General features: G+C 51.3%; 1 protein-coding gene across 1 annotated transcript in view; it reads left to right on the top strand.

Annotated features, from left to right (window-relative positions):
* Nucleotides 1–14,325, top strand: part of Stum (stum, mechanosensory transduction mediator homolog) — a 55,024-nt gene extending 40,699 nt beyond the window's left edge. Inside the window, exons 2-3 of the mRNA XM_006250416.5 lie at nucleotides 3,761–3,940; nucleotides 8,118–14,325. Coding sequence (XP_006250478.1) covers nucleotides 3,761–3,940; nucleotides 8,118–8,152 — 215 coding nt within the window. The 3' untranslated portion in view covers nucleotides 8,153–14,325. The remainder of the gene's footprint in view (nucleotides 1–3,760; nucleotides 3,941–8,117) is intronic.
* The last annotated feature ends 6,332 nt before the right edge of the window (nucleotides 14,326–20,657 follow it).

Genomic DNA, 20,657 nt, shown 5'->3' with positions numbered 1-20,657 from the left:
AAGGGAAAGGACAGGTTTCTCACTAAACCCGAAGTTCAGCGTTCTAGGCTGGCTGGCCAGAGAGCACCTGGGATCTGCTTGTCTTTATCCCCATCACCCCAAACCCCCACAGTTCTAGAATTGTGACTGCTAGGGCTCTAGGGATTCCAACTCGGGTCCTCTTGCTTGCACAGTAAATGCTCTCACCCTCTCAGCCATCTCCACAGACTGAATGGATAGTTTCTGATGTTGTGTCTGTGAGGCAAATCTGCACACCCCCCAGAGGGAGTGTTCTCCATCCTAGCGATCTATCCACGTAATCTGGGGGGAATGTTTGTTTCTGTTTATTTTTGGTGCCGAGGATGGAACCCAGGGCTTCATGCACGATACGCAGCCACATCCCAGCCACTGTCTCATGCTTTTAAGTAAACAGTTCCCAGAGTCATCCCTGTGCTTTCAGTGAGAGATTGAGGCTGAGATTTCAGTTTGGTAGCCTGGGCTAGCCCTGTGGGGGTTTGGGGGAGGGGAGAATTCCTACTTTACAGAAGGTTTCCTTGGCAGGGAGAAAGAAGCGAGGCCACGGTTACAGAGGCAGAGGAGGGTCAACGGAAACCCACAGCGACTGACAATGAAGTACACAGGTGGAGTGAATCATGGATAGTGATTATCATGACGTACGAGGCTTTCGGCCGGACTAGCACGTGTAATTCCGGCACTTGTGAGGCAGAGTCAGGGAGGGGTCAGGGTTTCAGGGTCGGCCGGGTTACATGAGACAACACTTCTCCATGTTGTGTGTTCTGGGGAGTTGCATACATCCACATACGTGCTCGCACGTTTGCGTGCTCATGGAAGTGCCTGCCACGAAGGCTGCCGGCCTGAGCTTGATCTCTGGATTTCACTTGGTAGAAGGAGAGAACCGATTTCTCGCCCAGTGTCCTTTGATCTCTATATACACTCAGAGGCGTGTGCTTCTCCCTCCAATAAATAAATAAGTATGAGAAAGAAAAAGCAGTGTAGGGAGAGAGAGGGTAGCGTGTGCTCAGCACACTGCAATGGCATCTGTGTTTCTCTCGCTTTAATATTCCCCCCACGTGCCCGCGTTCCTCTCCCACCATCTCTTTACATCTGCGGGGTTCTCTTGTGTAACGCTGTCAGCTTGCGCTCTTCTCCTGTTCCCTACACATGGTACTCCAACAAAAGCATGTTCACTCTGTCCTCGTCACTTCTCAGGGGTTGCAGGGTCCCTGAAAGACACACTCTCCTTCCAGTGGCACTTAACCCCAACAGCCCTGCTGAGAGACTCACTTCCTTCAGCTTCCCTTCTCATACATCCCTTCCCTGCTCTAAGCTCCCTGGGGCTCTGCTTTCTGCAGGTTGGGCAGAACCGTATCCCAGCATCCAGAAGCCCTCACACTGGTCCAGCTAGTCCTCATCATCCCTGCATCCGCTTAGCCGTGTCACCACTGCTGCCCCAGTGCTGTCTAAGCTCACACCCCTCTCCCCACTGAATAAAGTGGGTCTCCTGTCCCAGGTCATCCCCTCTCCCTTCTTGAACTCTGAGAAAGCCAAGCTGATAACCTTCCCGGGGGAGTGTGAGTCTCTATGGCACAGCAGGTACCAAGGGCAAGGATCAGTTAGTGCCTGAGGCAAATTACATGGACTTGCAAGGGGTCACCTCGCCTCATGCACCCAGAAAGGATGCATCCCTCAGCCACTGTGTGCCCTTGCTAGACTGTCCTTTCTGTGAGGACACGAACTTGGTCTTGCAGCTCCCGTAGTACTGAGATGTACCGTGCCTGTGTGGTCTAAGCAAGGCCAGCTTCCTGGTTGTCATCCTGGAGTGACCTTTGTTCCTTCCTTGGGGTGGAGTAGGGGAGTCTGTTTGGCAGTGCAGACTGCTGGGAACTTCAGGCATTCAAGGTTGTTGGGGAACCTGGCCACTGCATCTGTAACAAATGCTGGCAGGTGATGGTGTAAGGTTTGAAGATAATGCAGGGTGGTTCCTGTAACTACCACAGGCCACCTGCTGTGTGAGGTTCTGAGCCCTTGGTGACCTGAGGAGAGGAGGTGATGGGATGGGGCCTTCACTGGAGGTGGCAGTTTAGATGAGGAGGAGGGCAGGGATAAGAAATCAACAACAGGACCCCCGGGGCAGGCCAGAGTAAAGCCTGTCGCCCAAGCCCAGTAGAAGCCATTGAGCTGGGAAGAGGGGCTGGAAACCAAGTTTAGCTGGAAGTGAATGGACACTCTCAGTGTCCTCGGGGCAGGAACAGAGAGAATTGGGGTCATGAGAATGGTCACCCATCCATGGTCCAACTTCCCAAAAGTCTCAATTTAGATCCTGGCCAGCCTTTGACAGGTCATTGGCCCCTGGGGCCCGTGTGGGCTTAGCTTGTGATTGTGACCCTGAGGAACATACTTTCTCGGTCTCTGTAAGTAAGCTAGAGTGGAAGGCTGAGCGCTGGCCCCCAAACCTGTGAGTATGTGAACTTACCTGATGTAAGGGACCCTGAGACACCATGGATCTTGAGAGATGAGATCATCCAAGTGTGTCTTCACATAAGGTGGGCAGGAGGGCCGGAGTTCAGGGATGGGAAAACAGTCCTGGTCAAGGATTGGGAGCTATGCGTATGGCTCTTACCGCGGAGTAAGGGGCTGTGAGCCAAGGCCACAGGCAGCTTCTAGAAGCTGGGGCATCAGGAAATGGTTTCCCTCCGCTAGCCTAATAGCCCCACTCAGACTGCCCTGACCTCCATAGCTGAGGAAGGATGTGCAGGCCATTAAGCTGTGGTACTTGTGAGAGCCCTTAGGAAACAGCCCTGGTGGAGTTCTCATGGGGCGCAGAGCTCACAGCGGAGAAGAGCTATTGTCAGGCAAAACTCAGTAAGCATAGCAGTAGGGCTAAGGCTGTAGAAGCTATGTCCTGATTGTTCATCCCAGCCCCGTGCTCCCTGAAGTCAGACTCAGACTCAACATATATTTACAAATACCTTGGCCGTACAGCTAGACTCTTCTCTGACTAGATCATAACTTAAATCAATCCATTTGCTCTAATCTACATCCTGCCACGTGCCTGGTTACCTGTGCTCCAGCACCACGTGCATCTGTACTCGTCACATCTTCCCTGGCCAATCTCCTGTGCCTTGCTCTACTCCAGAACTCTTCCCGCCTCCCAGATGTCCCGCCTTCTACTCTTCCCTTTCCTTATAGGCCATGTTGTTTTTTTTAATTGACAGGTAATGCATCCTTCCAATACACAAGATATTCTTGCTACAGAAGACAAGGGCGGAAAGGGGAGAGGGGAAGGTGATTGGGGAAAGAGAAAAGAAGAGATCACCTCTCAGATGACTCTTCCTCCTACACCCCTCCCCGGGGTTGGAGTGGTTGTAGGAGCTGAGACTGTCCTGGTTGTAGTCCTGCACTCCACAGGCCCAATAGTCTTGTCCCCCAGCTCTCAGCACATGGGCTAAGATCACTTCCTGGCTATCCAGCTCTCTGGAATTCCACCTCTGAGAGTGGCTTCTGGGTCACCCTATGACTCCTGTTCTCCAGAAGCCATAGGCATCATGCAGGACCCTGGCAGCCCCACATCACACCTCCTCCACATGGTACCCTAATCTCTTCTCTTTGGAGAGGAGCTGTGACTGGAACCTGAGTAGGAACACTGCCCAGGAGGTGCAGGACCTACCGGCTCCTCTCCCAGCGCTGGCGGCTGAGCAGTGGTGGGGGTGGACTGGGTCTTGCAGCCTCTTCTGAAGCTATCCCTTCTGGCCTCTTCCAGGAACATTCGTCTCGGCCTTCACTGTGCTGTGTGGGGCACGCACCGACCTCCCGGACAGGCACGTGTGCTGCGTCTTCTGGCTGAATATCGCTGCGGCCCTCATTCAGGTGCTCACGGCCATCGTCATGGTGGGCTGGATCATGAGCATCTTCTGGGGCATGGATATGGTCATCCTTGCCAGTGAGTAAAGCTGGTGTGTTCTGAGGGCACAGAGGGCTGGGGCCTGGCCCGGGAGCCAGAACTGTGGAGGATCCTGGGAAGAACAGGAGGCCAGCCGACACTTGGTCCAGGACCTCCCACCCTAAAAACACCTGTATTCTTGACCCAGTTCTAAGGCCACACCTGTTCTTCCGCCCTGGTGCCATGGTCACCAGTTCCAGAGCACTTTCTCTATCATGCCAGCCCTGCAGGGTGGGTCCCCGGGGGGTAGGGGGGGTCCTCTCCAGTTAAGACATCACTCACTGCCTTTGCCAAGGAAGCAGCCATCACAGGGAAACGGGGTGAGCCTCCCGGCCTATGGTTGTGTGTCTCCATCACAGTTTCATCCTGAGGAAGAGCAGGGCCATGAACTGCCTTCACCCACGGGCAGTTGTGTCACGCTGTCTTACACATAGACCTGCGTGAGTCTTAACCACACTGGTTGGTTGGAGCCAAAGCCTTATGAGTTCTCGCTGTCATTGGAGGTGTTGGAGATTCACCCGCTGTTAATGTAAAATCAATTTATGCTCAGTCACTGCATATGAAGGACGCAGGGGGGGGGGAGATTCGTGGATATATGATCACTGTGATGTATGAGTCTTTTGGCCGGACGTGGCACACACCTGTAATTCCAAGACAGGGAGGGGTCAGGGATTCAAGGTAAGCCGGGTTACATGAGACGAACGATCATTTTAAAAATAATCTGGCAGAACCTTACATCAGACATCATCTGTCTTAACAGCTGCTTCCCTGTACCTCCTGTTCCTACCTCATTGACTGGAGGATCTCAATAACCCAGGCCACATCTCCTCAGCCACTCTGTTCTTTGTACCCTGTCCCTATCTGTTGCTCCTCACTGGGTTCATAGGTTAAATTGCCAGTGCAGAGGCAAGCAGCACCAGGAGAGGCAAGAAGCCAAGATCTGAAGGCCATAGAATGATCTAGAATAGTCTAGAATGACCTAGGACTTACTTAGCCTCGGTTAGAGTTCCTTGGAAAATGCAGGAGCTTATGCACACACAATGCTAGGACCAGGGTCAGAGATTAATCAAATTACCCCCCCACCAGAGAAAATTCAAGTCTCAGTGTGGGTGGCCAGGGCGCCAGACCTCACAGCGTGTCTTCTGGGAACTTAGAGGGGAAGTCAGTGGATCAGTGGGTTGTCAGGACCATTGGTGGCAGCCGGGGGAGGAGGAGCACCAGGCAACAGTGATGAACCCTGTCTGTTGGGAAGGGCTGTCAGATCACAGTGGACTTACAGCTCCCTCACCTGCATCTGGTGACCCCTCCACTGGGGCTCACTCACCCTGTTGGAGAGGGTCAGAACATTGCTTCTAGGAGAGACATACCACCCTCTGTGCAACCAGCCACTGTGAGTCCCAAAGATAGTGCAGAGATTTCCCAGGGGCCACTAGGTCACTTCCTCAGGGACGTGTGGGATATCTGCAGGCGCCAGATCCCATTCCCAGCTATGTCCTAGGAGTTGCAGCTGCTCTAGACGGCCTGGGAAGGTTGTAGCATCCTCACACTATTGGCTTGTCTGCTCTTCAGTCTGGCATTGGCGTCAGCCATGTTGGGAATTCAGTGAGAGGGCTAATTAGCTCTCTGTTACTATAACAAATGCCGGGGAGAAATGAACTTATCAAGATAAATGAGTTACATTAGCCTGAGTTTGGAGGGTTCAGTCGAGGCTTGGGTGTTCTGAGTTGTGATCACACAGTACTTCACGGCAGGACAAAAGTCGCCCACTTCATGCCTGGGATGGGAAAGAAAAGGAGTAAACAAGAGTCTTCATATTCCCTTCAGGGGATGCCCCATGTAAGCTGAAGACTTACCATTAGGGGCCCAAACCTTCATACTTGGGCCTTCAGGGGACATTCCAGGTCTGCCATGCCAGTGAGGAATGGGCCAGACTGGGCCTCAATAAACGTGTTGATGCCAAATCTGATTCCTGCAGCATCAATGGATGACCGCCATTGAACCCATTATAGGCAGGGCTAGCACGTCACAAAAGGAGCTCAGCACTGCAAGTGACACATCTTAAACCTGAAATGTTCAGAGTTGAACCACCGTAAGGCAGGAATCTTCTGCATCTGTCATACCCAGGAACAAGGGGTCTAGACCAGAACTATAAGGTCAAGAGGGCTCCTGTCACCCCTAGATAAGATAACATAGATGCCAAGACCCACTCCTTCCCTGCCTGTCTCCCAGGCTGCTGACTTCTCTAGAACTCTGTGGACTGTGGTAGGAGCTACAGGGTGAACAGATGTCAGGGCCTCCAGCCTAGCCCTCCCTTCTTGCCCTCTGCGCTCCCTTGTGGGTTGGTCAACCTCTTAGGTGTCTGGGATGTATCCAGGGATTCTGTCTCAGCACCAAATTTTTCACCCTGATTCTGGGAGGCCAAGGAAGAAAATCAGTCCCTGCCTCCTCTGCCAGATGGCCAGAGCCACCCACTGATCTCAACAGCCTTTTCACACTTTCTAAAAATTGCTCTCACCCTCAAAAGATGAATGCACCACTCCCATGGGACGGGCTGGGGTTGCCGTGAGCAGCCATGTTTGAGGAGGTGTCTTGGAATAGGTCCTTAGAAGGGGACAGCTGTAACTGACTCTGCCCCAGGAACAGCTGGGTAGAGGCTTGCTCCTACGGCATCGCTGAGCAAACAATACAGGTTGGGTTTCACAGGAAACACAGTGTCAAATAAAAACTTCGGAGCCTTGGCTGAACACAGAAGCCCCATCCATATGAATGATGAGCGGTAATGCTCATAGCAGCTTGTCCTGGTCACCGGTCAGCACTTGCCTGGCAGCTCTCCTGACTGCTCTCTCAATTACTACATCCATAGCAGACATTGGTAATCGTTTGTGACATTTGTCTCAGCACAAGGCTCTAGGCAGTCACTACCAATTGATCCAAGATGTCTGCAACGTGTTTTCCCTCCTCCGGTCTTCCCCAAAGCATCAGGCTTTGTAAGTATGGGTTCAGTCCATTCAAAGGACTGACCATAGAGGCCAGACAGAGCCAGACTGGGATGAGGCAGGTCACTGCAGGATCTTTAGTTTGTCAGTGACACCTGCCTTGGCTCTACCTGTCCCTCTTAAATCATTCAGATTGCACCCTGAGACCATGGGCTGGGAGTGGGGAGTAAAGGAAGAGGGATAAAGACAGGAGGTGAATGGAGTGTGGGCATGGCTGAGGGGGGCACTGGGCAGACAGTGGCAGGGAGGTGGGAAACAGGCGGAGCTGGCTCCTGGCCATGTGGCTGGTCACTGGGAAGACTAACCGCCCCTTGGCTGAAACCATGGCTTTGCAGTGTCTTTGGTAGAGCCCCTCCCCATCAGACACGCCTGGTGCTCTGACTTGTGTTCAGACTGTCTCTCTTCTCTCTCCCCTTCCTCCGGCTGCCTTGAATCTCTGCTGCTGCAGTCTCCCAAGGTGAGTCTGTTGGTAGATACACACCCTCTCTCCTGCACAGACATCCCACCCTCTTCATTGGTTAATTGTTGGTTGCATTTTTAGCTTTCCTGTGGAAAGGAGTACTTAGCACAACAGGTCCCTAACATCTGCACAATCTTTGGTCGCTCCTAAGCCCCTAACCAGCACTGAGTTATTAGCACCGAAGATTGACAGGTAGCCTACTACATAGAGAGAGACGCAGCTGGGTCTCCTGGCATTCCCCCTCAGACCAAAGACACTGGATGGGAGAGTCACAGCTCAGTACACCCTTCCCTGTTACCTTAGCCCTGTAACCTCACCCAATCAGGTTAGCAACAGTCTGTGCTGACATCAGTGCTCCAACTTTCCCAGGAAAGAATGGGGGTGTGGCCAGAGGTGAAGCACTGGTCCATGTGTGTGAGGGCCTGGGTCTCATCTCTGAAACTGAAAAACAAAAATTTCGTGATTAGCAACGATGCTCTGAAGACTCAAGTGTGCTCCCGTCCCGTCCTGTCCCGGTTATCCAGCTGACTGAACGTATGTCAGACAGTTGTTCCCCTCCTGGGCTGCCAATCATCTTGCCTGCAAATATCTTTGCTGCTCCCTGTATAAGGTCCTCATAGTAAACACACGGTCTCATGAGTATATTCTGGTCTGGGGGCCATGTTGGACAAATCCTAGAGGAGTGTCTCCCTAAAACCTCTTCTCCCCTTCTTCCTCACAGGGTACAAGGATCAGGCTATCCCACAACAGCTGTGAGCTTACAGGACCTGCCAGGAAAGTCCAGGGTCCCGTGAGGGCTGCGCCAGGAGGCTCCGGGCACAAGGACCTTCACATATTCTCTTCTGCCATTTCTCAGATTGGAGTAGAGAGGGAGTACTTACAAAATATTATTTATTTTGGAAAACACACCTGCTTTTCTTAGCAGGCTCTGAGGCTGTCTTCTCTCTCCCTGTCCCAGAGTGCATGGGAGGAACAGGCCAAGAGCATCGGGACTGGGTTAGAGGCGTGATAGCGACCCGGTGCAAGGGATGCTGGGTATGCTTATTCACCTGCACTCTGAACAGGCACCCGGACCTGCCAGGCTGGGCTGCTGTAGGTCCCGTGCAGGTGACCAGTCACTCTCCCAGGCGTCGGGACTTCATGGAACACTTACTTCCTCTGTGTCCTCACGCCCTGCTCAACCATGTGGTTCCCTGTGTTTGCTCTGTGGTCTCCCAGGGAGTGTATCAGAGTCGGGGTTGCCAGTGTGGAAAGGCCAGGTGATAGCCCAGTGTGGAAAAGTCCTTGGGTGGCCCTCTCCCCCATGAAATCTGTTGATACCCCAGCGTCTGAGTTGCTGGGTGTGCGTGTGACTTTGTGACCTGCCTTGGGGGTGGCACCCACTCCACTTCTGGGGTGTCACTGCCCGTGTTCGGATGTTTATGTGCAAAATGACCAGACTGAGTTATGAATGGCTGCAGACCAGCAGCCTTCTTGGAAACATTTATTACTGTGTCTGGTCCCTCGCCGTCTCTGGATCCCCTCTCCCTTTTTTTCCTGACATCCACGTGTTTCTGAATCCAGATGGTTTGTTTTGAGGAAGAGGATGGTATCCATTCATTAGTGTTTCCTGACTTCCCAGCGGAGTCTGGGCTTCCCCCACCCCCCGACGCCACACATGTGGATATCACCAGAGAACCCTGTGAACGGTCAGATGTGTTGAGACTCAAGTCCTGAGGGACATTGGAGCCTGGACTGCACTTGAACTGTGAGACCTGCAGAGTGACATCATGAAGTTGGGGACTTTGACCTGAAATTCATACTTGCTGCAAGAAGACAGTTGTCAGCATAGCAGTACCCCCTTTAAGCAGCGAACCTGGGACTGATCAGTACAGAGCTTGATCCTTACTAGGCAGAGAAAGCAACAGAAAGTGTGAAGGCACCCATCTGAAATTAAGAGAAAGGCGGACCCAAACTGATGGCAGTGGGGTGGCTAATTATATCTCTCTCCATTCTCATTCTAACGTAGGAAGCGCTAACATGTGGGACAGGCCCAGGGCTCAGTTCCCGGTCACACTGGCCTTGAGCCACCAGTGAGTCCCTCTTGGAGAATCTCTTATCATCTGCCTGAGGCTCTGTCGAAGTGTGGAAAGGAGCCGTCCACTTTCTGCCTTGGTGGAGGGAGGCTCTTGAAAAGCAGCTCCCGTTTCACTGGAGTTCCGGCCTCCTGCCAGTCTTCTTAATTGGAATCCTTGGAAGCTGGCCCCCAACTGGACAGCTCCTGACATCATGAAGAGATATTGTAGTCCCATGAAGTACTCACTCCTGGCCCTGACTCTGGGCTGGCTTGCCTCTCCTATCCTGTGTCTACCCATGAGTTTCTTCCATGGCTGTGTGGGATCCAGTTGTACCTTTGGAACGCTTGCCAGGGGCCCATTTCTTCCTGTGTTTCTTTCTGTTGCTTCTGTCGGTTTGCAGTCCCTGTCTTGGGGTATGAGACCAGGCTTGGTTCTCTCTAGAGCAGATCACTGCTCTCAAGGAGGCTACATCAGGTAGCAAAGCTGTACCAGAAAGGGGAAGGAGGGTCAATGTGCCCTCCCATGCTGCCAGCCCACAGTCCTTTATCCCACAGAGCCAGTGATGACAGGCCTTAGCAAGGGCAGCCCCCACAGCGAGGGAGAAGTCTATTTCTCTGGCTAGGGCTGGGGGTGGCTACTGGGGGAGTTGAAAGGAGATAGCAATTTGTATTGCTTGTTTAGTGACATGAGCCAGACTCGAGTGGGACTTTCCTGAGTGACAAGTGTCACCATGAGTTCCAGTGTGGGATGGCTTAATACAGGGGTTTGTGAGCTTGGAAAAGCTATCTCCTTAGCACCCCCTCACTCCAGGTGGCTGATGTGGGTAGATTTTAGGGGGCCCTAGAATAGTGAGTCCGAGGGTTGCTACTAGTTCCAAGCAGCAGCCCCCAGGTAAGACTTGATTAGCGTAATCATTCTCAGTCGATGGACAGTGGCTAATTCACTCTACATAATCCAAGAAGGCCACTGGATAGGTGACCAGAGTTCATTTACTAAAACACCAGATATTTAGAAAGCAGTGCTGTGAACCCAGAAAGTGCTTGGTGGCTCCAGGACTCTTTAGTGACAAAACTGCCTGGGTAGCAGTTTTGTTGGCTGTGGTCCAACCTTGGGAAATAATTCAGAAGAATGTTCCCTGGCTATGAGTGCCAGGGGCAGATTTCACAGGCACACAGTGAGCGTCCACAGAGACTGTGACACTGTCAGGACCTAATGTGGCATTGTAACCAGAGTGGCCCTTCTTTCCACCAAACCAGGACCCTGGGGGTTGGGGATTTAGCTCAGTGGTAGAGCGCTTGCCTAGGAAGCGCAAGGCCCTGGGTTCGGTCCCCAGCTCCGAAAAAAAGAACCAAAAAAAAAAAAAACAAAAAACAAAAAACAAAAAACAAAAAAACAACAAAACAGGACCCTGGAGCAAGAGTGAGGACTAGGTAGCCTAGTGCCCTAGCTCCATTTCTGTTGCCATGATAAAAAAAAAGAAACGTGCAACAGGAGAAAGGAAAGTTTGATTTTGTGGCTTATAATCCAGGTTATATACAGTCCATCATGGCGGAGGAGCCATGACGGTAGGAACCGGAAGCACCTACGTCACCACATCCATAGTAAACAGCCGAGAGAAGCAAATGCATCCATACTCCTCCCGCCCCGTCCCCATCAGTTTCATGTAAACTTACAAAGTCCAAGACCCAGCTCATAAACCGGCGCCACTCACGTTCAGGGTGGATCACCTCACTTCCGTTAACAAATAAGATAATCCTCCACAGAGGCGCCCACAGGTCAATCTGATCTAAATAATTCCTCTTTAAGACTTCCCCGGTGATTTTAGGTTTGGTTAAGCTAAAACTATTCAACAGTGTGTAGTGTATTGTGGGGACCACTGAGGACCCCAGACGGTGGCCAGGAAGCGGCTATGGAACTACCCACCCTCCACCCTCAGACTGCCACAATTGCTGCTCTTGCCTGCCTCCAGGGCCCCAGCCCCAGCGACCCGCCCCACAGTGGGCGTGGCCCAGGTGCTGCTCTGCTCAGTTCATCTCCTACCATTCAGTGAGCAACCTGTGGGGAGTTTTTGTTAAGCTTTCACAAGGAGACCAGAGGCTTCTCCCCAAGACACACCTCTCAGAAGTCACAGGGGTGGGATATTCTCCATCACCCCTCCTGCATCCTTGAGCTCATCTGCCCTCAAAGCCATACCCCTAGGCTTCTGCAAGTCCCTGATGGAGAGTGGAAGCAGATGGCAGCTCCAGACAGAGTTGGTGCTCAGAGCTGCTTGGCTCCTGGGGTCCAGGTCCTGCATTCCCTCACAGGACTGAGGCTGCACCTATGGTTGATAAAATCATGGGGTGTAGGATGCTGGGGGCTACAGCGGGGAGAACTCAGCTATAGGAGACGTAGGAAGTAAATGGATCACATGGTTAGCATGTGTCCCGGACAGAAAAGGATCAAGATATGCAAAAGAAAAGCCATCCACACATCACACACCAGGTTTAAGGCTCCAGTGGGCTGAAATCTCAAGACCAGAAAAATCCCCCCGAAGGCCCAAGGGTCCTGAAGCAGGAAAGTAAGATTGAAAGGGTGTTCCTCTGACCTTAAGAATTAAAACGCAAGGCCTTAGTGATGGTGAATGACCTGCATGAAGAAAGCTGGGGCTGTGTGCTCTGGGGACAGAGGGCTGGGGCGGAGAAAGGCAGTGGGTGTTCTGTTCGTGAGAATGGCTCCCAGCAGGTCTTTCTCACACCTTCTGGATCCTGTTGAAGCCCCGTTGTGGGAATCAGAGAGACCCCCAAATTAATTAGTCAGAGCTCCCAGAGGTTGATCTTTGTGATTCAAGAGGGCTTGGGGCTTAGAGAACTAACTGGCCACTGCGTCTCCTTACTCCCGGGCAGAAGTGCGCCCGATACAGAGCAAGGTTTCCCCCTAGTGGAAGCAGGGAGTCAGGACACCATCTGCCAGCCTAGGGGTGGGGTTCGCTCCATGCGCTGTGAGGGAGGTTCGGCAGTTAGCAAGTGTTCCTTCAGTGCTAAACTGCTCAGGTCCTGAGCTCAGACGAAAGATGCCCTCCAGGTCACATCCCTACAGTATCCAGCCTCCACCAGTGACAGCAAGCTCGGGGAGACCTTTTCTTCAACGAGGAGCTCTATCTCCTTCCAGAGAGTTCTGTGCCCAGGTTGTAGGGGACATGAGGTCATCTTGGACAGTGGCAGTGACCTAGTACTATCGGGAAGAGGTCATCTAAGTGATGGGCAAAGAGGCTCAGAGTCTATCTTCTTCATCTTCCTTCCTGGTAGCTTTTGAGAGCTTCTGAATGTTCACGGAGGCAATGTATGCTTTCAATCCCATGATGCACCAGGACAAAATGAATCCCAACCTGAGTGAGTGGTCCTGTGTGCCCTACACGGGCCAGGGTGACTATAGTCTCGTTTCAGCAATGTCCCTCCAGCTGTTTGTCCTGCATCTAACCATCCACAGTATAGAAATAAAACCAATCTGTCCCCAATCCTACCAAAGCCAAGGGTCTCCAAATTCCAGGCCCAGTCAGGCATACAAGGTACGCTGGACCGCATGACTTCCAAAGCTGGCGGCCACAAAGCTGGGAGAGCCCAGACTCTTTCTGGTAAAACAAACACTGGTCCAGTATGCCACAACCCCCCACAGGAGACTAAAGAAATGGTTCTACCAAAGTTCGGGACCCAGTGAGTTTATAAAGCATGGCAGACTCTTGGTAAGCTACGTCGCTGAAAAGCCCCACCCCAGCATGGGTGACAACTCAAAGAAGTCACAAAACTGTTGTCCTCACCCCAGTCAGTCATCCCTCCGCAACTCTGTCCACTGTAGCCACTGGTTGCCCTCTCTCCAGGGGTCCGTGGGATCGGAATCCCCACCGCACCCTTTCCAGATCTACTGGAATCTACCCCCAGGCTCCAGAGTGGTCTTTTGTGGAGTGGGGAAGGAGAGGGAAGTGACCTCTTCCTGAAGCTTTTCTGTGCTGCTAGCGTTATTTTTACTTCTGAGCTTATACACTGCCTGCCCCAGCCCAGGAGCCAGCAAGGAGTAGAAGAGGAAAGTTTTAAGCAGACACAAGCGATGGTGGGGTTTGTGAGGATTCAGCGGGCTCCTGTGGAATGGTAGCTGGCCCTTGCAGGCTCAGTTGCACGGGGGGGGGGGGGGAGCTCGCTGGATTCATCACTGAGTTATGAGCAGGCGTTGTGTTGTGAATTACTGTTTAGGTGTTGCCATTGGCTTTTCTCTGTTAAATTACCTGCTGTACACTTCCAAGTTCTCTGACGATATCCAGGGCTTTCTTTTCTCACTCCTGCTCACAGGGACCCCCACGTGCCCATCCAGCCACGGGGTGGGGGTGGGGCATTGCCAGGCCATTCCAAAGATTGCAAGAGTTCTTGGAGACGACTTGGAATATCTCAGCCCCAGGGAAGATTCTAGACTTTCCTGGCTGAAACTGAAGCACGGGACCCAGGTTTGACTTTTGCTTAACTTTCCCAGTGTCCACAGGCTTGAGCCCCCAGCCTTGGCTCGGGGTCCACAGAGCCCCACAGGGTCCACAGGGCCCTGCAGGAGCAGAGCAGGGCTCCTGTGTCTCCAGCTTTCTGCCAGCTTTAAAGTCGTTCCTTGCAGCAACGCTGCTGTACATGTGGTGGGGAACACCACCCACATCAAAGCCCATGTACATATCTCCGTGTACATGTGTGCATACACATGTGCCCCTGTTATAAAGTAGCAACGCATGGTGTTTCTTTGGCATTCCAATTTGGTTTTATTTTTTAACCCTTGAAAATATGGTTTTGGCGATCTTTTCTTCTTCTCTTCCCTCTTTTCTATTTAATAAACACCCATGTGACCATGTGGCTTCTCGGATTCCCGTGTCTTCCGTTTCTGTAACCAGACAGATCTCCAGCTGTCCTAATCGCTCCCACCTCCCTCTCCCTACAACGTTACCCGCTGCTCTTTCCATCTGGAAGGCCACCTTCCCCTTTCCTTGGCGACTGATCCAAAGTTTCCGCTGCTCACTGGGTCCCTTATAACTGAGGATGTGTACTCTGAACGAAGCACCAGGACCAGAGTGGTGCCCAGTTTAATTCCCAGCACCCACACGGCAACTGTGTGGAGCTCCAGCTCCGGGGATTCAACACCGTCACAACCATTTCCTTTCCTGACGGTCGAAAGGGCTGGCAGAGGAAATGTGCGCGAGATAGATGTTCTGTAAATGAGCATCTGGGTGTGAGCAGTCAGAGCTTGGAGCTGGCTGTAGTCATCGTGAGGGAATCTTCTGAAATGTGGTGGGGATGGCAGGATGTGGTGGGGATGGCAGGATGCAGTCTATGGCCCGGCCAACGTCTTCTTTGGCTGATGCACGGAGACCTGGGGATCCTAACAAATTTACCGATGAAGGGAAATAGATACATTACAGACGAACACAGGAGAATGCACAAAAGTGTTCTAAATGTTGACAAAATAGACTTCGAACAAAACAACAATCCATCAGGGGAACATTATGATTCTGAATGTATCCGCCCTGAATACAGGTACACACAATCTCATAAAACACACGCTATTTAGATGGAAAGCCACCAATTACTAACCTTAGCATGATAGTACTGGGTGACTTCAGTACCACATTCTTACCGGTAGGTCATCCCCATACAAAATAAACAGAAGCATTCAAAGTAAATGCATTACACAGCACGCCACGTAGTATTAGCAGACTTCTGTGGAACACTTCATTCAAATGCTGCATTCTTCTCAGCAGCCCATGGGATGTCCTTCCAAATGAGGACACAAAAGAAGTCTCAACAAATACAGGAAAAATTAAAATAATGTCCGTATCCTGACGGACTACAAGAGTGTAAGACTACAGATAAGAAGCAAGAGAAACTCCAGAACACATACAAATTTATGAAGGGTCTAGAAAGTTTTGCATAGGCAGAAAAAAAAATCTAACAAGACGGAACCCATGTATGGAAAGATCAATGCTTGGGGCATAATTAGCCTCTGGGCTTCCCTACACCTGTCAAATATCCTAGAGCAGTGGTTCTCATACGGTTCACTGCTCTGCCTGCCTTCCCTGCTATGTAGAGAGGGAATTGAGAATGCTGGAATGGCCACACTGTGCGTTCTTCACAGTGCTGCTGAGCCAAGGTAATGGTAAGAACCTCAGCAGGGGCCACAGCCCAGCAAGCTGAGATGTGTCTGGCTATGGTGGTGTGACCCATACATGTGGTCTATCTCTCTGGCTCATGGTAGGCTTCTGTTCCCCAAAGTGAAGCCAGTGCCGGTGCATGCAATTATGGAATAAGAAACTTCCCGGTGGCTAAAGGGATGACTCAGCAGTTGAGGGCACTCGCTCGTGCAGTGAACCTGGGTTCAATACCACTTCCTATGGGCCAAGCATATTCGAACCACCATACCCAGTGTCTAAGAGGCTCAGCTGGGTCTGGGATACCCCTGGGTTGAACCTAGGGACACAAATATTAGTTTGAGGCAGTGTTCTTGCCAGGGATTTGGATACTGTGAGCTTCTTTGAGTGATGGCTATTGAATTGGCTAGCAGAGGAGTGTGGAAGCCAGCAGACAGAGGGGCCATGGCTGCTGTTGGCTTCTAGGGAAGCTAGGCACATCTCCCGGGTCTTTTGGAAAAGCAGGGGCAGAGACACATGTGTCTCCTCCAACGCCATGTGTCCCCCACTCTGCACCTGCTAATTGCCTCATAAGTCCTCCTTACTGCTGGCATTCAGGTCTCTCTTGGCCACTCTTTGCCTGGGAGTCACATTCCCCAGTGGGACACAAGTGGGACTTGCTCTGCCAGGGGGCAAACTCCTGCTTTACTCACACCTATGGGATGCTGGGATGACTGTCAACCCCAGAAGCCACCTACTTCCAAGCAAGGGTAGGTCTCCAGTCCTAGCTAGGCCAATTGCATGCAAACACCCTCCCCACATCCCCTCCTACTGCACTTGACTGGATAGCCTAGGGACTTCTCTGAGCCAGTCTCCCTACCTGGGTAAGCTTCCCACCTTGGTTCTTAGGCTGTGTTTGCAAGCCTGAAGCTACTTGTGCCTAAAATTCCTAATTGCTTGAAGCAAGATACCAGCATACTGGACCTCACAGACAAAATCGATATGACCTTGAGGTCACTTAAGATTGAAAGACTGTTCTCCTTTGTTAACCCGCCTTTAAGAGAACGATGTAACAACCAACCTGCCTTGGATTTGCCATGTAAGCAGCGTTTACAAACTAAGGCTAGACACAGCTATGGGTTAAGGTTGCTGAACTCTTCCATGCCCCCGACCCACAGTAATGCACGGGTTTACCTATGTTACAGTAATACGTGCTGAAAACAGGAAATAAGTTAGAAGTAACCTTATAAAGCGGACATCCGCCGAAAATGGTAAAAGTGACATACAATTATTGTTTTCTGGGCCAACTCGGCCAGTGACGCTTTCTGTGCTGTTCAGTAAATACAGAGGACACACGCATCGTTAGGAACACACAGACACAGATGAGGATACAGGGACAGATTCCTAAGGCAGCGTCCAGATAGGGACAGGTGAATCTCAAACGATAATCATGGCCGACACAGGAAGAAGCAAAGGATCAGATGTGGGCTTGCTCTTGGGTAAAACGCTCCAAGGGAAAGTGCCTTTAATTTCTTCGCCTTAATGTGACCTGGGCACATCATTGGTGATTCTGAGTTTATACCGATGTCTTCGTACCAGCACAGTGCATGTTCTCAGCACAGGTGGGCACCTCAGGTGCAGTCACTGACTCCAGGGCCTAAGAACTGGAACCCGAGGTAACAGTCATCTATGCCTCTGCCTTAATTCCTTAGGAAACAAGTAGACAGGGCAGCAGCCGGGCCTTGGGCATTCTCTGAGATCCAAGCCATTCCGCCAGTACCCACTCAGCCATTCCCACTGTGCTCCCCATAGATCAGGGGCTGTGATGCAGGTTGCTTTCTAGAGAGGGGTGGGTGTCTCAGTCACACACTAGCCACTGAAATGGCCCTGACTTCTTCTCCTCCTGACAGCTGCATCCCTGAGGCAGGCAACTGGAATTTAAAATGCCTGCTGCTGAGTGACGTGAGACACACCTGCGTGCTGCCCCTCCCCGTTTCTCCCTAAAATGGGAAATCTTTCATGCGAAGAATCCTTTGCACCTGACGTAGAAGCGGAATTTGTTTTCCTTGGCTCGCTACCTCTTTGAAATGTTGGCTACTTAGCCATGTAATTAACCACAAGCCTGCAGGAGTAGAGGCTGGAAGGGTTTCATCTGAACCTGAAGGGAGGTGGGCAGGAGGAGAACACCTGGAGGACGAGGAAAAGCCAAGCCCTAAGGGAGAGCAGCAGGGCTTTCTGGCCCCACAGGAATGAGCGATGCTGACTGGACAAGCTTGGTTCTCTGCATTCTGTGGGCCCCAGAAGGATTCTTCAACACGGCCATGGCATCCAGACGGCTCCCTTAATTCCCCTCTAGCTTAAGGCCTTGACCTCATTGCAGGCCTTGGCATCTCTCCACGGATTTAGCATCATTTCCTCCATGCAGGAGGAGCGTCCCGTCATGCCATTACTGAGGAGCCTCCAGGGACACGTGTTTGTCACTGGGAGAAACTCCACATGTCCCATTCGCTTCCGCCATTCCTTACCCAGGCCTGAGATCTGGCTGTGGCCACGTTGCAAGCTGCACACGGATCCTCTGCTCTGCTCACTTGGAGCTACTCCACATACAGTGTCCTTCTGTGTGTCTCCGTGACTGTGTGTCTGCTCTCTCTATCCTTCAACCCTCCGGATAATTCACACTCAGCTTCTAACCTCATTTTGGCGGCACGTCCTTTGCAAAGCCTTTCCTAAATGGCCTTTGTGTCCCTGTCTTGGGTCAGGGCCTCTTTTTTGTCCTGTGGGGCCCCTTGTTTTCTCTGCATGGTGTTCTTTACCCTGTACCATATATCCCTGATATCTTAAACCTGGGCTCTGGTATTTACTAGAACAAGATATCATTTGTAAATTAAATGCAATCCCTGACCAGCCTCCCTGTCCTAGGGCCATCTTGCAGTGCACCTCCATGTCCACAAGAGGGCAGGCTTCCTAATGGGGCTGTCTTGTTCCTATTTCTCGGCTGTCTTGAATTCACTCCGGCATGTGTTTTCTCAGAAAACATGACTAAAATTGGGCAATTTTTTTTCTTTTTGTTGAAATATAGCAGGGCTGTTGCTGTCAAAAAAAGCTGTCACAGAACCTGTTTGTCCGTAATGTGCCGAAACTATTCTTAAAATGATATGTGCTACCGCACTGAAAAACACAGAAGTCATGTGGGACTTTCTTCCCTGCCCCCACTTTAAGTCCCTCTTTGCTCATTCACAAGTTTGGAAAGTACAGGGAGGAAGGACTAGGTCAGATAATGACGCTGGTTGCAAACGGCTACCTTTGTGCTAGAACTCTGTGACCTCTAAATGTCCATTATAGCCTTGGGTCCCGGGACCAAGTGTGCAGGGTAAGGAGACAGCAAGGTAGGACCCCAGTGCCTAGTGGGTTTGTCTTTGTGAATTTTCTATTGGGGTCTATTGGGTTGTGGCTGTCACCCAAGGTGTCTCCTGGCTTTATAAAAGCTCCCTTTGACCATCCCCCATCTTCTGCAAGGTGTGTAAACGCCTGGTCCCTACGGTCTGTCTGCTTTCCAATCTCACTTCTCTGTTGAATGTGTCATCTCCGGCCTGTTCATGGTGTGCTAAATGCCAGGAGCTGGGCCACAGCTGTCACAGTGAAAGTGAAATTGAAAAAAAAAATGACACCCAGGCTGGTTCTTGGCGTTCTCGGGAACTGGATGTGTTTTCTGCATTTTTGTGGTAGGACGTGTGATCCAGGCTGTGAATGGCAGGCAGGCTTGGTTCTGAACCATCAGTCTTCGGAGAAAGGGGACTGGGTGTCACGGATGCTAATACTTAGCCACCTGGAGGGTCATCCCAAGCCTAGAACAAACAGCCCCTCACTCCAGCGGTCTCGGGTCTCCAGGCCTGCAGGAGAACAGAGACTGTCTGATACCCTGACCCCGGGCTTTGGTAGCTCTGCCCCTTCATATCCCAGGCGCCAGCATTCGTGGGCTGTCCTAGGAGTCTTGTGACACAGCCAGGTACCAGAACACGCTCTGGACTGTCTAGGGAGGCAGAAACATGCAGAATCACAGGCAGGTCTCGAGCTTGGTCCCAACCCAGAGTCTGTCGTTTCTTATGTAGAACACAGGAGGGCAAGGTCCATCTCATGGGGTTTTTATGAATATTAAACTATTTGATTTTCAATCACCTGACACTCAGCAACTTACAACCAACCATCGCTACTTTCAAGCAGGATTTGGCAGCCTTTTTTTTCTTTTCTTTTCTTTTTCTTTTCTTTCTTTCTTTTTTTTTTTCCTCTTTTTTTCAGGGCTGGGGACCGAACCCAGGGCCTTGCGCTTGCTAGGCAAGCGCTCTACCACTGAGCTAAATCCCCAACCCCAGCCTTCTGTAGCCCATATTTATGGTGGTGTACTGGTCTCATCTGTGGTTCATGGGGGCAAAAAGAGGCCCTAGAGGCTACATAAAGTAGTGACACAGTTGTTTCTAATAAAACTTTATTTATACAGTCTACTTTCTAAGAGGGTGCTTGCTCTGGCGACTGCATAGCTGAAAGGTGGGAGAGAGGGCAGAGAAGCTATCCAGAGTCGCTACACAGTATGGGGAAAGGAGAGAGATGGTCCCCTGGAGGGTTCAGACGGGTTGGTAGAGGCAGGAGCCTCTCAAGGCAGTCTCAGGTACCACTTCAGGTCTTAGGGGAGAGGGTACCCTGTGTTCCTCATGTGTATACAACATTGCTGTGTAGTGAGCACTCTACCTCAGACGACATTCAGAACTCTCTCAATTAACTAAGAGTTTCTACAGGGCTGGGGAGATGGCTCAGCGGTTAAGAGCACGGATTGCTCCTCCAGAGGTCCCGAGTTCAAATCCCAGCAACCACATGGTGGCTCACAACCATCTGTAATGGGATCTGATGTCCTCTTCTGGTGTGTCTGAGGACAGTGACAGTGTGCTCACATACAAGAAATAAATAAATAAACTTTAAAAAAAGAAGAGTTTCCACAGTCAGCTATTCTAAAGACTCACTGTTAGGCTGAGCCCCTCATGCATCAGTGAAGCCAGGACGAGCAAGGAGACTGCAGATGTGG

This window comes from Rattus norvegicus, chromosome 13, assembly GCF_036323735.1.
Source record: "Rattus norvegicus strain BN/NHsdMcwi chromosome 13, GRCr8, whole genome shotgun sequence".
NCBI classification, from domain to species: domain Eukaryota; kingdom Metazoa; phylum Chordata; class Mammalia; order Rodentia; family Muridae; genus Rattus; species Rattus norvegicus.
This window is presented reverse-complemented; position numbering and strand designations above follow the sequence as displayed.